The sequence below is a fragment of the Staurois parvus genome, unplaced genomic scaffold (assembly GCF_062004578.1).
Source record: "Staurois parvus isolate SC_StPar_1 unplaced genomic scaffold, SC_StPar_1.0 ptg000191l, whole genome shotgun sequence".
Taxonomy (NCBI): Eukaryota; Metazoa; Chordata; class Amphibia; order Anura; family Ranidae; genus Staurois; species Staurois parvus.
Genome location: NW_028317987.1, coordinates 3,949,199 through 3,967,015, shown reverse-complemented (window position 1 = coordinate 3,967,015; position 17,817 = coordinate 3,949,199). Strand labels below are relative to the sequence as shown.

Below are 17,817 nucleotides of genomic sequence, written 5' to 3'. Positions count from 1 at the left end.
TTCCCCATCCCGTGTAGGTAGGGAACCATGACCACACCTTATTCCCCATCCCGTGTAGGTAGGGAACCATGACCACACCTTATTCCCCATCCCGTGTAGGTAGGGAACCATGACCACACCTTATTCCCCATCCCGTGTAGGTAGGGAACCATGACCACACCTTATCACCCATCCCGTGTAGGTAGGGAACCATGACCACACCTTATCACCCATCCCGTGTAGGTAGGGAACCATGACCACACCTTATTCCCCATCCCGTGTAGGTAGGGAACCATGACCACACCTTATTCCCCATCCCGTGTAGGTAGGGAACCATGACCAAACCTTATTCCCCATCCCATGTAGGTAGGGAACCATGACCACACCTTATTCCCCATCCCGTGTAGGTAGGGAACCATGACCACACCTTATCACCCATCCCGTGTAGGTAGGGAACCATGACCAAACCTTATTCCCCATCCCGTGTAGGTAGGGAACCATGACCACACCTTATCCCCCATCCCGTGTAGGTAGGGAACCATGACCACACCTTATTCCCCATCCCGTGTAGGTAGGGAACCATGACCACACCTTATCACCCATCCCGTGTAGGTAGGGAACCATGACCACACCTTATCACCCAGCCAGTGCCATTAGTACAGTGTCAGTATATAGAATGTATCACTGATTTCTGTATTCCTGCCACTAGTGACATCACATAGTGTCAGGGTCAGTAAGCCCCTCCCAGCCAGGGTCAGCTGGTGTTAGATTGGCCGCACACTGTCGCACTCACGCTATAGGTCGCTGATCACCGCCATTACTAGTATAGTGTTTGTACGGATCAATATATTGATCATGAACAGAACTATACTAGTGCCGGCTTTGTATAGTGTCCCCAATACTCAGTGTTAGCCGGATCGGCCCGGTCACTGCCAGCACTAGTGTTCAGCCCCTCCACTGTTCTTCACAGAAGATTTGTACCAATTGTGGGCCAAGGCAATTTATACACCACAATACATGGCCGCCCCCCAAATTCAGCTCTTGTCACACAATTCACATGGAACTCTATCACCGTTTATGAAATTAAAACTTTTTTGGGCCGAAACCCTCAACATGGACATTACAGAAAAGAATGAATTGCAGTCATATTGGTCCGCAGACCCGATTCATGGTATGTCCGTGTTCTCTGCTGGTACAAATATGTCCAACATGGACCAGCAATGTACTGGAACGTCGCTGGACTTGGAGTGGTTATACCGGGAGGATGCTTGCAGCTACAGGCATCATTCTAGTGCTGGTTTATTAGCTGGTGGTCGGCTTTCATGTAAAAGTAATCCTAGTGGCCAATTAGCTGCAGAATTGTTTTTACCATCATTTTACATGATTTCCTACAGCAGCAAATCTGATGAGATGAATGAAGTGGGTGTAAAGTGGAAGCAGTGGATCTGCAGGGAGCAGCATCTTGAGCACAAAGCACTTTATGTTGTGGATGGATTTGCACACGGTTCAGTTTCCTTCATTTATTGATAAACCCCATAAGACCAATGAAGTGGGTGTAAAGTGGAAGCAGTGGATGTGCAGAGAATAGGATTTGGAGCCCCGAGCTCTTTATCTCTGAATGTCTCCACATATTTGTAGTGTATTTGTGATGATTTCTGTGCACACACAATAGGACAGCGCTGTGACACATAATGCTCTTCTAGATGACAGGGAATCCTTCCCTTTGTTACAGCAGCAGTCCGCTAGAAGGTTTTTGTAGGTTTGGAGTTGTTACACATAGCGCGGGTTTTATCCATTTATAGTGATGACATCATTGACCAAATCTGGGGGTCACCAGCCATTTCCACCCTTTACTCCCAGCTGGGGGGCTTTGTATCCATATACCAGATGTTCTACAGGACTAAATCTGCAATCAATGTTACTGCAAAATCAAAGGGGCCAAAATCCCTCCCCCGAGCAGTCATATATTTCTGTCCCCCTTGGTGGGAGTGGAGGTGACCCCTCTATAAGGATCTACAGTCCATACACACCCAGCACAAGGCCGGGGTCACACTACCAGACGCTTCTCGGGGCTGCAGTTCCTCTGAGCTCCACAAGGTGGGGATCTCACTTCTACCCAGACAGGAAGTCTCTATGGAAGACAGACAGGAAGTGATGTCAGGTACAGACAGGAAGTGATGTCAGGTACAGACAGGAAGTTCCATAAATGAGGAAGCAGAGAGGAGACATTCCTGGATCTGGCAGCAGAGGAGGTAATACGTAGATGAACCCCTTCAGGGGGAGGAGTTGGTGATAATATATTTGCTCCCAAAGCTGGCCTACATGGTTCAGTTTTATTCAGCCAGCGGGATGAGCATTAAAACTGAAGTGATTCCCCCATCCACACATTGGAGGTGGATGGGGGAATCCTCCCCACTGCACTCTTGTATTCTGACAATGGGGGGACTCCTCCGCTCTCAGAATACACGGATCAGCACTGAAGCTATTGGCTGCAGCCGCTGGGGGAGTGGCTTTTATCCGGCAGTGGCCACACATGGATGGAAATGTGAGCGATCCCTGCTGAACCAGCTGAATTTCCATGGATCTATGGTCACCTTCAGTGACTTCCTCCCCTCCCCCTCATCTCCTTCATGATGGAAGTCATGCTGAGATCATCTCCCATTGGCTGAGCAATATTCTCATTTGTCTCTCGCTCCTTCTTGCTATTCCTCGTCCTGCCTGTTGTTTCCTTGGATTGATTTTCTGTGTAGTGACCCCGGCTTGGTCTCTTGGATGCGCTCGTCTGTTGCTTGCCCTGACCTTTCTCCTGATTCCTGGATCTCCTCCTCATCTCTCCTCCATATCCTCTTACACAGCTTTTCTCCACACCTGCAGTGACCCTGGGGGGAGGAAACTTGGCACCAGCACGCCGCCAAATCCATCCCCACCATTAGGGGCTCTGGAGACAATTGTCTGCTATTTACACTCCGTTCCTCCGCACGTCACCTGATCACATGACAGCTTACTGCCACAGATTCCGGACAGATTTCTGGATGGTAAAGGTCAAAGATCACTCTTCAGTTTAGGAGAGGTAGGACGCACCCAGGAACAAAGATTTGGTTTATACGGGAGCCTCATATAGAGGACCTCTCAAATCTCCCCATCCAAATGTCCCTCCATCCAGAGTCTATATGTCCTATGACATCACACTGACCTCACAGCTCCTCCTCCCAATGTCCCTCCATCCAGAGTCAGAGAATCCTATGACATCGCACTGACCTCACAGCTCCTCCTCCCAATGTCCCTTCAACCAGAGTCAGAGAATCCTATGACATCATACCAGGGGTGGACTGACCATTCGAAAACTCGTGCACTGCCCGAGGGCCCAGGGTCAGTTGGGGGCCCCATGAGATGCCCATTGTACCTTTTTCATAGGCTTTTTTGAGTTTGGGCAAGGACACAGGGGCCCCATGATCCCCTATTGCCCGGGGGCCCCATGAGTTGTCAGTCCACCCCTGCATCATACTGACCACACAGTTCTCCTCCCAATGTCCCTCCGTCCAGAGTCAGAATCCTATGATATCACACTGACCTCACAGCTCCTTCTCCCAATGTACCTCCATCCACAGTCAGAGAATCCTATGACATCACACTGACCTCACAGCTTCTCCTCAAAATGTCCCTCCGGCTGGCTTTTTTTTCTGATGCTCTTAGAATGTGGGTGTCCCTTGGTATTCTCAATAGTCAGAACAAGCCTATACCCTGCGTAGTGTGGGGGTCCTGTGGGGGGGAATTATACCTCAGCCTGAAGTGGGGCTTTAATAAAATGGAGACCTGAATGGAGAGGTGAGGAGGATTCTGGGAATATCATTTGATGTGACTATTTGTGTTCAGATGTAGAGTTTTCCTCCTGTGAAGTCTGGAGATCATATGACATCACATTGCCTCCACCTCCCTCCCTGATAGAAGAGAGAAAGAAGAAGAAGATTCTAGAAGTCACCAGAGAGATCACTGAGCTGCTGACAGGAGAGGTGAGCGGTGCCGGGAATTCTGGGACATTCTCCAGTAACAGACAAGGGATGTGTCTGGATGGTGACTGTATCATTGTGTGTGTCAGGTTCCTATAAGGTGTCAGGGTGTCACTGTCTATTTCTCCATGGAGGAGTGGGAGTATTTAGAAGGACACAAGGATCTCTACAAGGACGTCATGATGGACAATCAGCCGCCCCTCACATCACCGGGTAAGAGGAGACTTTATTGTAAAGGAGAGAGCAGTACGGAGGATCCACCTAGATCCCCCATCATCTGATAAACACATAGAAACAATGGATTCAGTCAGTGTGTGTGTTTCCTACAGATGGATCCAGTCATGGGAACCCACCAGAGAGATGTCCCCGTCCTCTGGATTCCCGGGATTCCACACAGGAAGGTCACACCATCCCTCACCATCATCAGGTACATGAGGAACAATCACTGATAGTATCATTAGGATCTGTACATTATCTGCATTGTTACCATTGATGTCATTTTTATTATATATTCAGAGTGGAAACCTGAGAGATCCTAAAGTTGAGGTTAAAGAAGAGATAAAAGAGGAGGAGGATGAGGATGGGGGGATGGAGGAGTCAGAGCTTCTAAAGAAACACAAAGATCTGTACCAGGACACCATGGTGGAGTCATCCAGCTACAGGAACCCACCAGAGAGATGTCCCCGTCCTCTGTATTCCCGGGATTCCACACAGGAAGGTCACACCATCCCTCACCATCATCAGGTAGATGATGACAATTATTGGTAGTTGTGATTTATACACAGCATGTTTGTTACAATGAATGTTTTATTATATCTTTCAGAGTGGAATCCTCGGGGATGAGAATATTGATGGTAAAGAAGAGTATAAAGAGGAGGATGAGGAGTATGGAGTCATGGAGGAGTTTTCAGAAGGACACAAGGATATGATGGAGCCACCTAATACCAGGAACCCACCAGAGAGATGTCCCCATCCTCTGTATTCCCGGGATTCAACACAGGAAGGTCACACCATCCCTCACTATTACAAGGTTGGTGGGATGGGGAATCTAGAACATGGACTTGTAGAGACTATGGGCTCCAATCACAAAGCGGTATCTTCCCGTATCCCAGTATGTAGTAAGATGCTGCATTCTGTTTTTTAGTAGTGAAGCCTGCGGGGAATTTACCACTGGTGTCCATAGCAACACTTGTAAATAGCTTGTTGTTAAGGAGAGGGCAGCCGCCAGTGTCCCCAACAACCAGTAAACAAGGAGCGGACGGTTACCAAGTTCCCCGCTGACAGCTGTGACAGGTCTGGTATGGATTTTGTTGAGGATCCCGATGCCAAAATAATAAAAAAAAAAAGGCGTGGGTTCCCCTTCAAAATCAATACCAGACCCTTAGTGAGTGCCCACCTTCCTCCTGAACCATATCAGACCACATACCCTCAACATGAGGTGGGTGCTTCAGGGCAGGGGTGCTCTGCCACCTCAAAAGCACCTTATCCCCGTGTCAATGGGGACAAGGGTCCCTTTCCCACAACCCTGGGCAGTGGTTGTGGGGGGCTGTGGGTGGGGGGCTTGTTGGAATCTGGAAGCCATCTTTAGCAAGGAGGCCCCCAGATCCCAGCCCCCCCACAATGTGAATGAGTATAGAGTACAGGTGAAACTCACAAAAATGAGAATCTGGTGCAAAAGTTCATTTATTTCAGTGCAGCAACTTAAAAGGTGAAACTAATATATGAGACTCATTCCATGCAAAGCAAGATAGTTCCAGCCGTGATTTGTCATCATTGTGATGATTATGGCTTACAGCTCATGAAAACCCCAAATCCACAATCTCAGAAAATGAGAATATTGTGAAAAGGTGGAATATTCTCGGCTCAAAGTGTCCCACTCTAATCAGATCATTCAGCCATAACACCTGCAAAGGGTTCCTGAGCCTTTAAATGGTCTCTCAGTCTGGTTCAGTAGGAATCACAATCATGGGAAAGACTGCTGACCTGACACCATCACTGACACCCTCCATAAGGAGGGAAAGCCTCAAAAGGTCATTGCAGAAGAAGTTGGATGTTCCCAAAGTGCTGTATCAAAGCACATTAATAGAAAGTTATGTGGAAGGGAAAAGTGTGGAAGAAAAAGGTGCACAAGCAGCAGGGATGACCGCAGCCTGGAGAGGATTGTCAGGAAAAGGTCATTCAAAAGTGTTGGGGACTTTCACAAGGAGTGGACTGAGGCTGGAGTCAGTGCATCAAGAGCCACCACACACAGACGGATCCTGGACATGGGCTTCAACTGTCGTATTCCTCTTGTCAAGCTGCTCCTGAACAACAAACGTCAGAAGCGTCTTACCTGGGCTAAAGAAAAACAGGCCTGGTCTGTTGCTCAGTGGTCCAAAGTCCTCTTTTCTGATGAGAGCAACTTTTGCATGTCATTTGGAAAGCAAGGACCCAGAGTATGGAGGAAGAATGGAGAGGCCCAAGGACTCCGAATATGGAGGAAGAATGGTGAGGCCCAAGGACCCCTGAGTATGGAGGAAGAATGGAGAGGCCCAAGGACCCCGAGTATGGAGGAAGAATGGAGAGGCCCAAGGACCCCGAGTATGGAGGAAGAATGGAGAGGCCCAAGGACCCCGAGTATGGAGGAAGAATGGAGAGGCCCAAGGACCCCTGAGTATGGAGGAAGAATGGAGATGCCCAAGGACCCCGAGTATGGAGGAAGAATGGAGAGGCCCAAGGACCCCGAGTATGGAGGAAGAATGGAGAGGCCCAAGGACCCCGAGTATGGAGGAAGAATGGAGAGGCCCAAGGATCCCGAGTATGGAGGAAGAATGGAGAGGCCCAAGGATCCCGAGTATGGAGGAAGAATGTCGAGGCACAAGGACCCCGAGTATGGAGGAAGAATGGAGAGGCCCAAGGACCCCGAGTATGGAGGAAGAATGGAGAGGCCCAAGGACCCCGAGTATGGAGGAAGAATGGAGAGGCACAAGGACCCCGAGTATGGAGGAAGAATGGAGAGGCCCAAGGACCTCGAGTATGGAGGAAGAATGGAGAGGCACACACTGCAAGATGCTTGAAGTCCAGTGTGAAGTTTCTACAGTCTGTTGATTTGGGAAGCCATGTCATCTGCTGGTGTTGGTCCACTGTGCTTCATTGGTTCAATGACCGTGGGATTACTGTGCTTGATTGGCCAGCAAACTCGCCTGACCTGAACCCCATAGAGAATCCATGGGGCATTGCCAAGAGAAAGATGAGAGACATGAGACTGAACAATGCAGAAGAGCTGAAGGCCGCTATTGAAGCATCCTGGTCTTCCATAACACCTCAGCAGTGCCACAGGCTGATAGCTTCCATGCCACGCCGCATTGAGGCAGTAATTGCTGCAAAAGGGGCCCAAACCAAGTACTGAGTACATATGCAGCTTCTACTTTTCAGAGGTCCGATATTGTTCTATGTACAATCCGTGTTTTATTGATTGCATGGAATATTCTCATTTTCTGAGATTGTGGATTTGGGGTTTTCATGAGCTGTAAGCCATAATCATCACAATGATGACAAATCACGGCTTGAACTATCTTGCTTTGCATGGAATGAGTCTCATATATTAGTGTCACCTTTTAAGTTGCTGCACTGAAATAAATGAACTTTTGCACCATATTCTCATTTTTCGAGTTACACCTGTACATAGCACCCCTATTCATTCACCAAAAAAAGTGTTGTGTAAAAAAACTCGAAGTATTTTTTGGCAAAACACAAATAAAGAACAATATCCCCCTGATGTAGATCCATCAATGATCCAATCACAATACTCGCTGTCATTGTTGACTTGAAGAAAAAACAAAGCTCCCCTCCTGACATCTGACAGCTCCGCCGCCTCCCACTTCTAAATAAAAAAGGACCTGTGACGTCACTAAGTGGCCTTGCCCTCTTGTGATGTCACCAATACAACATGCCCTGGTAAGTGACATCACCGAGTGGCACCGTCCCTTAGTATATTTAGTGGCAGGAGGCAGCAGAGCTGTCAGACAGAGGGGAGTCTTCATTGGGAGCGGAGCTTTTCTTTCCGAGTCAGCGGTGACAGCGAGCATCGTGATTGATGATGGATCTACACCGGGGGGACATTTTGCTTTATTTTTGTTTTTTTAATAAAGGACTTGTCAAAAACTGCCTGCTGTATTTAACAGAATACTTTTTTGAGGTGACTAATTAGGGGTACCATGTACCCCATACTCATTCACATGGGGTGAGGGATCTGCGGGCCTCTTTGTTAAATGTTGTAAGTCCTCTGCCTGCAAACCCCCACAGCCACTAGCCTGGGTTGTGGGGAAGAGTCCGTTGTCTTCATCAATATGGACAAAGCCCCCCCCTGCAACAGAACATCCACTCCATGTTAAGGGCATGTGACCTAGTATGTTTCAGGAGGGGGGGTCGCTTTCTCATCCCCCCGTTTACTGACCTGCCGAGCTGCATGCTCAGATAGGGGTCTGGTATGTATTTCTTTCATTTTGGCAAGGGGTCCCCCTCAAAATCCATACCAGACCCGAGGTGGGACTGCACGCCATTTTCTTAATTGTTCCTTGCCTGTAATTCTTTTTTTTAGATTCATCATTTGGTTAGGACGTGGCGGCCGCTCGCTCCCTAACAACCATATTGTTTACTGGTTGTTAAGGATGCCAGCGGCCACCCACTCTTTACCAAGCAGTACACATTTCCTGAATGCCGCATGTCTCCACCACTAATTAATGACCGCATGCATTTCATTCTTTATTTCCTTCTGTGAATGTAACGCCTGTTCATGCGGTATTTACTGAGCGTGTTCAGTGTTTGTGGTCAATACCGCAACACGGGATAGGAAATGGACAGTTTCAGGATGGCATGCGGTATTTAGGGGAAATGTACCCACATATCACATGTGATCTGCTTCTGTGAAGGGAGACAATGTGTGGATTTTGTGTGTGATGTCACAATCATAAATCTTACATTTTACAGATGATCTTCTCTCTCATTTCCTTGATTTAGAGTGGAGATACAATCGATATTTATTATTTATTATTTATTTATTTATCGAGTTTATATAGCGCCAAAGGGTTTGCTTAGCGCTGTACAATAGGGGGGGACAATACATGAAACAGTACAGTAACATCAAACAGCACACAAGGATATAGAATTTGAGGTGAAAGCAGAAGAAGAAGAGGCGTATGTGAGGGATGATCAGCAGTCTATGGAGGAGGATGGAATAACGGGGACATTTATAGAGGAGGACACTCCTACAGAGATCAGCACAGGTGGGTCATGAACACTAAATCCATTCCTCCACCCATACTGCTCACTGATTGGTCCAGAGTAGGGCGGGGACTGGGTGATATCAGCCTGTAATCCCCTGGTCACTTTCCTGAGCTGTGTTCCCCGTCCTGTATTCCTGGATTTCTCTCGGATAATCTTCCTTCTCTGTGCTGCAGACACAATTTATGTATCTAGACTGGATTTATGGAGGTTCTGGGGTTCAGCTGGCAGAAAAATGTTGATTTTTCCTATAAGCATTGCATAATGTAGGCACCCAGGACATGTGACTGGGGTCTCCTGCCTTGTGCCTGACTCTTCCAGGGGACCTTCTCTGTTATCTGCTGGCTGTGCCGGGTGGAGGGATATGTCTGTCGTGTCTCAGACCCAAGTCACTGAGTGCAGTCTCAGGAGATGGGAGGCAGCGGTGTGGGATCTCTGCAACTTGTCTACAGTAAACATTTAAACTTCCACTGATTACTGAATACCAATATTATGAGTCCTGACCCTTACACTATATACTCTATATTGTACATTAGATACTCCTGACCCCTGCACTATATACTCTATGTTGTACATTACATACTCCTGACCCCTGCACTATATACTCTATGTTGTACATTACATACTCCTGACCCCTGCACTATATACTGTATGTTGTACATTACATACTCCTGACCCCTGCACTATATACTCTGTTGTACATTACATCCTCCTGACCCCTGCACTATATACTCTATGTTGTACATTACATACTCCTGATTTCTGCTCTCCCCCCTCCCCCCACTGCTATATATACACATAATATGGATTCTCTTTTGTTACACCCATTTCCTCCCAGCTGGTCATTTTATATCGGATGATGTGATTGGAGCACAGACCTTTACATGGTGATAATAATGTGATAACATCCTCCAACTTTGGACCCTTAAACAGAAAGTGATAATGAGGGAGGAGCCAATACCCCAGTGATGGTGGTCTTCAGGATCAGTCCAGTCTTCATCTTGGTTGTTCTCCTCCCATCCTCACTCTCTGACCTCTGGTGGGGCTCAGCCCCGCTGTTCTTCATGACTAAATCATGCACTAAATAAGGAAGTGCAGTACTTCTTGTGTTGGGAAGATGGCGATGAGTGATAGAGGGGGTGGGGACCCTCGTCCTATAATCCCCTCATCACTGTCCCTCCTATAAAAGACAGTTCTGGTTGTTTCCTCACTCTCTGACTAAGGTCCATGAATAAAGAAATGACCTGGTAGGAGATCAGAGGAGCCATTTCCTAGTTCTCTTGAGGGTGGAATTGTAAGCTCCTCAGAGACCAAGCTGCCTGATGTGGGCGGAGTCCTGATTTGGGGGAACCAATCAGCTCCTGTCTAGTAATCCTCTTTGTCTTTGTATTTTAGTCCATGGCCGGGAGATGAGGAAAACCTCCGAGGATTGTCTCACTTTGTCTCCAGACTGGAAAGTAGAAGATGAGGACATCACACAGTATAGTCCAGGAGAAAACCCGGCTCCCTCCAATGTCCATCCGGCACCACCCAGTGTAGATGGACCATCAGATTCCTTGTATCCTGAGGAACCTCAGACTGTGCGGGACCGGGCCGGCCTTCCAACAGGGAAGAGCTTTCCCTGTACTGAGTGCGGGAAGGTTTTTCATCATAAATTCCTTGTTATTAGGCATCAAAGGTCTCACACGGGGGAAAAACCATATTCCTGTCCTGAGTGTGGGAAACGTTTTTCTCAAAAGTCCCATCTTGTCAGACATTAGAGATCTCACACTGGGGAGAAGCCACTTTCCTGTTCTGTGTGCGGGAAATGTTTTTCACAGAAGTCCAGTCTGCACAAACATCAGAGATATCACACGGGGGAGAAGCCGTATTCCTGTCCTGAGTGCGGAAAGTGTTTTTCAGAGAAGTTCAATCTTTACAGGCATCAGAGATCTCATACAGGGGAGAAGCCATATTCCTGTCCTGAGTGTGGGAAATGTTTTTCAGTGAAGTCCGATCTTTCCATACATCAGAGATCCCACACAGGGGAGAAGCCGTATTCCTGTCCTGAGTGTGGGAAATGTTTTTCACATAAGTCCAATCTTTACAAGCATCAGAGATCTCACACAGAGGAACCTCAGACTCTGCAGAACCAGGCCGGCCTTCCAACAGAGAAGAGGTTCCCCTGTAATGAGTGTGGGAAGGGTTTCCGGTGTAAATCAGAGCTTAATGCGCATAAAAGATTTCACACGGGGGAGAAGCTGTATTCCTGTCCTGAGTGCGGGAAATGTTTTTCAAGGAAGCCAAATCTTCACAGCCATCAGAGATCTCACACAGGTGAGAAGCCGTATTCTTGTTCTGAGTGCGGGAAATATTTTTCAAGAAAGTCCTATCTTTACAAACATCAGAGATATCACACGGGGGAGAAGCCACATTCCTGTCCTGAGTGCGGGAAATGTTTTTCACAGAAGTCCAATCTTTACAAGCATCAGAGATCTCACACAGGGGAAAAGCCATATTCTTGTTCTGAGTGCGGGAAATATTTTACAAGGAAGTCCAGTCTTTACAAGCATCAGAGATCTCATACAGGGGAGAAAGCATATTCTTGTCCTGAGAGTGGGAAATGTTTTTCAGTGAAGTCCCATCTTTATACACACCAGAGATCTCACACAGGGGAACAGACATATTCCTGTTCTGAGTGCGGGAAATGTTTTTCACAGCAGTCCCATCTTTCCAGACATCAGAGATCCCACACAGGGGAGAAGCCACTTTCCTGTCCTGAGTGAGGGAAATGTTCCTCACTGAAGTCCTGTCTTCCTGTACATCAGGGGTCCCACACAACCGTGGAGGTGTATTAGTGCCTTGAGTGCGGGAAATGTCTTCTAGATGAATGTTGCGGGACATCCCAGCTGTCATGTGGGGAAGAAGCACACCCTGATATACACCTCAGATATACTCCATGGCTGATCCTTATCATGGAAGAAACAGGTCATAAGGAGATCAGAGGTCACCAAAGACATGGATGAAGTGTGGGACCGGGTTGGCCATTGATGGTAGAAGAAGAATAAAAATGGAGTCATTGGCTGAGTCTATAAATTGTTGAATGAATGGACCGGCATTCACCCAGACGTGACCAGTTTGGTCCATACTTGAAGGAGAAGTTCCCCTTTCCGGACAGAATTTCCCTCCCATAATACACAGAAGCATTCTCTGATGCCGTCTCTGGCCCGGCCATCCAGATGGGCTTTCCTCTCCCCTCATCCACAGGACCATTACTTGTCTGTCAGTTTATTGGAACAGATTTTCAGATTGCATCATTTCCTGTCCATGATATCTCAGCATTCACTTCCTGTAGGCCACTTCCCAGAAGTCTTCACTTCCTTGTTGCATCACAGAGGGGGATGTGACAGGGCGTGTTCACCACTCTGGACCACACCTCCCTCATTATAATACCTTCCTATACAGTCTGATTGGACAATCTCCTTTAGATCTCCCACCAGGTATGTAGTACAGGGGCAGACAAAGTCCAGGGCAATGAAATGTGTGTACCCCATTATAAATGTGCAAAGAAAACAAATAAAAAATGGTAAACGCATAAAACACAGAGAGTGATAAAAGTGATGATATAACCGATGAAAAAACAAATAATAGGAAAAATGCAGCCCAACTAAATGTGTAGAACTTCCTATAAATGTGCAAAGAAAACAAGAAAATCACAAACTGGCAAACGCATAAAACACAATGAGTGTTAAAACTGGATAAAGTGCAATAAACCCCGACTTCCCTTGTCCATACAGAGCTTCATAATCCATCGTTCCCCTTTAAACGTCATAAATACTATAAACGCATGTAAACGCATACACGTAAAACTAATAGAAACAAACACAGAATCCATAAAAGTCCTGAATTATCTAGTGAGAGATTTCTGTCTTCCAAGTATTGTGTCCCGTGACATGCACACGCCATGAATGCTCAATACATAGTTGCTGACGTGCCCCACGCACGGTGCGTTTCAGGCCCCATTCACACCCAGAGTAGAGGGAACGCAGGTTTTTTGACACACATAGGGCGGCCCATTAATTGCAATGGGCTGTGCTACATGGCAGAGTAGCTCATGGGACATTTTGGCAGGGTGCGTGGTGCGCATTTTTTACTGCGTGTGTAGTGATGTGATCATTTCTTTGCCCATTTTCCAGTGTATGCTTCTGTTATGCAGTGTTTGTTTTGCCCTTTTCCAATATGGCTCCTATGCTCTCTGTGCACTGAGGATGAGGTCATCAGAGAGAGCACTTGTGGAAGAGAGAGGTGTGGATTTCCTGCAGAGAGAGCTCAGACTGTCAGTGTTGCAGCCTCCCCTCACTGAGACATGCAGAAAACACTGTTAATGCTTTAATGTTCCTGTTTGGAAGATACTTTATGTTGGATGGTCACTGAATGTGATTTCTCCAATACATGGACTGTCATATACGATGCTGTGTGGATTACTGTCTATGTGGATGATACATTTCTCAGTTGGGATTTCACTTGTTATCCACAAGCCCCAATTGAGTGGAGGCACTAGCGCTTGTTAGAGATCTTGTCCTGATCACACAGATTATAAGGACTCTGCTCCTGAATTTTATACAGGTGGGGCCATCATACCCCAGTAGCCACAAAAAATGTACAAGCGCTACACATGTTTTGCTGGATTTGTTACCCGTTTTTTAATGTGGTAAAATATGTTCTTGTTTCTGTGTTGGGTGTGCCGTTACCAATTAATGACACTGAAAGGACAAATAGGTCATTTTAGGTGTATAAAGGGGCCATACACCATACCATCTGATTGTACAATCTTCTTTAGATTTACCAAAACAATATAATAGGAGGACCTACCATCTATCCAATAAGGCTGGCCCTTGCACTACATCAGGGGTGTCCTGGGAGCTGCATGTGGCCCCAGGGAATTTAGCATGCAGCCTGAGCCCATCTGGGGTAGCCAGGCAATGCACGAGGGGAGAGATCCCGGGGATGCTGTGAAGAAAACATTGATGGGTGAAAGGTGTGTACCAATGAGGTCAGTGCAGGATTTGTGTCCTAATGAGATCAGCTGGTAATCTACTTCCTGGTCTTACTGGTTCCTCCGTCCTCTGTCTACATTCCAGGAAGTGAAAACGATTTCTAAGACATTGATCAAAGACTAAGGTAAGGCCTTGTTCTCCAGACCAGAGACATCTTGTGTATGTGTGCAGTGAGGCACATGAATGGTGTATTGGTGCAGAGGGGGATGGATTCTAGAAACAAAGGTGACCTTAGCCTGTAACTTCATGCTGCTCGTTGGCTCCATATAGTGGCTATAATGTTGTATTGCACTATTTTTACTGATGGGTTCATTTCAGAAGAAATACTGTATGATGGTCACTAGATGGCGCTGACAATCAGAGGAAATCACTGTGTTACTTGAACTATGGCCCTCATATTTCATGGCTGAGTGAATGTTTGTCACAGTCGTCCAGTGAATTTCCTATGAAAAGACCCCTTAGTGTCCTTGGTGAGGATGGCTTCATACTAATACCTGAGCTCATACTCCCACACTTGTGACTACAGGAGACATTGAAGGAAAGGAAGTTCTCTAAACCAACAATATTAATCTTGAATGAAAATATGACATTGGACCATCAGAACCAGCGCCGTCCAAATGCAGTATCTTCCATTTTAAATCTTTCAACCCGCTCAGCAAATATCCTAACAATATTTCACTTCCCCCATTCACACAGAAGGGATGTTTCTGCACTTTCCCCAGGATAATCGCTACGTGGTCGTTTATGGATCCATGTCAGGAGACGTTTATATAAAGACGGGAAGTATGGAGCAGAGAAATGAAGAGACCTCCCAGCAATGTTATTACCAGGCTGCAGCTAGGGGGAGCTCTAATGTCACCCCAGCAGAGTGATCCCATCTAGCCCACATTAACCCTCTCACTGCCAGAGCTGTTTCTGCATGATTTTGCACACATGGGAAAATGCAGATTTTGGTCCTGAAGATGAGATAAACCCCCAAACATCTATTCTGTGACATCAGAGGCCCTGGAGAATAAAATGGTGGTAGTTCCAGTTTTGTATTCCACATTGTAACGGAACCAGATCCCGACTGCAGTAGGGTATTTTCGTTAGACTCCTGCTTCCCTGTCTGAACACCATCCATGGACCCCACCGCTGACCATACAGGAAATAGCACCAGACTCTTCTTAAGAAAGGAAGTGGACGGCTTTATTTTAACACAAACACAAGATATATACACAAGGCGGGGAAATACAACCAGGAACAGGAAACACATCAGCAGGCCGACCCATCAGGGGGAAGGGCTGCAGGAAAACACCCCCCCACCAAACCAAGACACACAATAGAACAATGGGATGCAGCACTTGGCAGTGAACAATGGACAACCCCCACACCAATACACAAACATTACATCCCATAATAGTTTGCTAGAACACTGGGATGCAGCTTCATGGCAGAGAACAATGAACAATCCCCACACCAATATTAGACCATTTCACCCTGTACCCCTATCAGGCACAGGGTTCCTTACACATAAGAGGAATATGGGGAGCTGATACAGGGGTCCCCCCACCCCCAAAGGTCACTCCCGTCACACACATGATTAAGCTCAATGATTTATCAAGATTAAATTTCAGTAAATGAATACACTAAATGTAATATTAGAGCACACAAACGCAAGATTTTACTCATTTTTTGTGGGGTAAAATACGAGGTTGTGCCGACTCAATAGACACCCAACATGTCCATCCTTGGAATGGTGTGTGCTGATGAAATGATGGAAAATGTTGGTGCCCTAAAACCCCCCCGAGGTGATCATTAACCCTTGTGCTGCTATGGATGGGTGTTGTGCTGACCTATAGAACTGCTTCCAGCTGGCCAGGTCAGTACGACGTATGTCCATGGCTTTCCCCTTCTGCTATAACCTCATGGTCTCCTGAGCTTCCCTCCACTCCACAGACCCTCTGCCTGTCCTCTAGGATGACTCCCTGCACCTCTAACATCCCCCCTACAGCACCGATTCCCCCACACAGCACCCATTGCTCGCCCACAGCACAGATCTACCTTTAGCTTCCCTGCTGCTGGCCTATTATCCTCTCCCTTCCCACCAGCTTCAGCTACTGCAGGGGAGCTACGGGGAATCAAAATGTCTAAATATTTCCCCCTGCCGCTCAGACTCCCCCCTTGTCCTTAGACCTCTTACTGATCCCCTGAAGCACCTTCCCTGCAGTGCTGCTGGACGGCTTCCCCTCTACCCCCGCCCATGGCTGTAGCTGCTGCTGGAGTGGAAGATCAGTGTGGTTTTCAGGATGGAGAGTGGGGGGTGGGCATGTCATGTTTACCAGCCCCTTCCTGAATGAACACAATGAGTGATCAGTACCAATCCCTCATGTGGTCATTCATCACTGAAGCATAGTAAAGAGTGTTTTCTGTGCTTTAGTTTCATGAATGAATAGAAGCTTCTGTACAGTAGACTCCTATTTATTCATCTACAGTGCAGCTGAGGTTGCATTGAGGACTCCGAGGATTTCTTTAGTCCTCTGATATGTAACCATCCCCCTCCCCCACAAAAAAATAAATACAATAAAATTATAAAAACAATTAAAATAATAAAAAAGTGGAGCCTCATCCTTACAGAGCACATTACAGCATAGGCCCATGTCAGGCCTTGTTCACCCGCATGTGTATACAGCGGTGCTCTGTGTATCCCTGTACAAGCAGTCCCATTGATGCCAATTGGCACGCAGCGGCTGCACACACACAGCTGCTGATCTCAATCTGACATCCATGTGGATGCATGTCCCAGAAGTCACACTGTCTGCATTCAGGGCTGTGCACCCTCATGGATGTCAGGGTGGGGGCAGCAGCTGTGTCCTCCATGCAGCCACTGAATCCCCAATGGGACCGCACAGCACGTGTCCATCACCGTGTGGGGAACCGAGGCCTGGCAGGGCGTACACTATAGGATTTCCTGTGTGAACGAGGCCTTAGTAGGACTATAGCAGGAATGTTGTACGTTGTGTTGTGTTTATGTCTCTAATAATGATTTTAGTGTATTTTTAATAAAAATAGAGATTGGATAAACGTTTTCCCAACTATTGCGGGTCTAATATATCTGTAGCACTTTTTATTATTCCACTGGTTCTATGCTTCCAGAAAATGTCTGGTTTGGGGGTCATTTACAAATTCTGGAAATATTAAGTGAAAAATTATAAGCTTCAGATTTTTAGACTAAATTGCACATTTACAGTTTCGCAAATATTTGATTTTCACCATTTCCCAAAAAGGCGCAATCTAAAATGTACAAATATTTCTTATTGATTACCGCAGTCCAGTTTTAGATTTAGTGGGAAGTTAGCGGGAATTTTGTGAGTTTTGTTGTTTGTCTCGGCTAACAATGACTTTTATGTATTTTATTAGTGAAAATATATATATATATTTATTTACATTTGCACAAATATCACGGGACCTGAAAAATCACTAGCACCTTCTTGTATTCTACTGGTCCTAAGCTGTCATAAAATGTACAGTTTGGGGGGGTCCCCTTCTTTTTA

At 46.6% G+C, this 17,817-nt stretch overlaps 1 protein-coding gene across 1 annotated transcript in view; it reads left to right on the top strand.

Moving 5' to 3' along the window:
- The window catches only part of LOC149461890 (uncharacterized), a 38,389-nt gene extending 21,038 nt beyond the window's left edge, over positions 1-17,351 (top strand). Inside the window, 1 exon segment of the mRNA XM_089677735.1 lies at positions 10,670-17,351. Within this exon segment, the coding sequence (XP_089533861.1) occupies positions 10,670-12,013 (1,344 nt within the window). The 3' untranslated portion in view covers positions 12,014-17,351.
- The last annotated feature ends 466 nt before the right edge of the window (positions 17,352-17,817 follow it).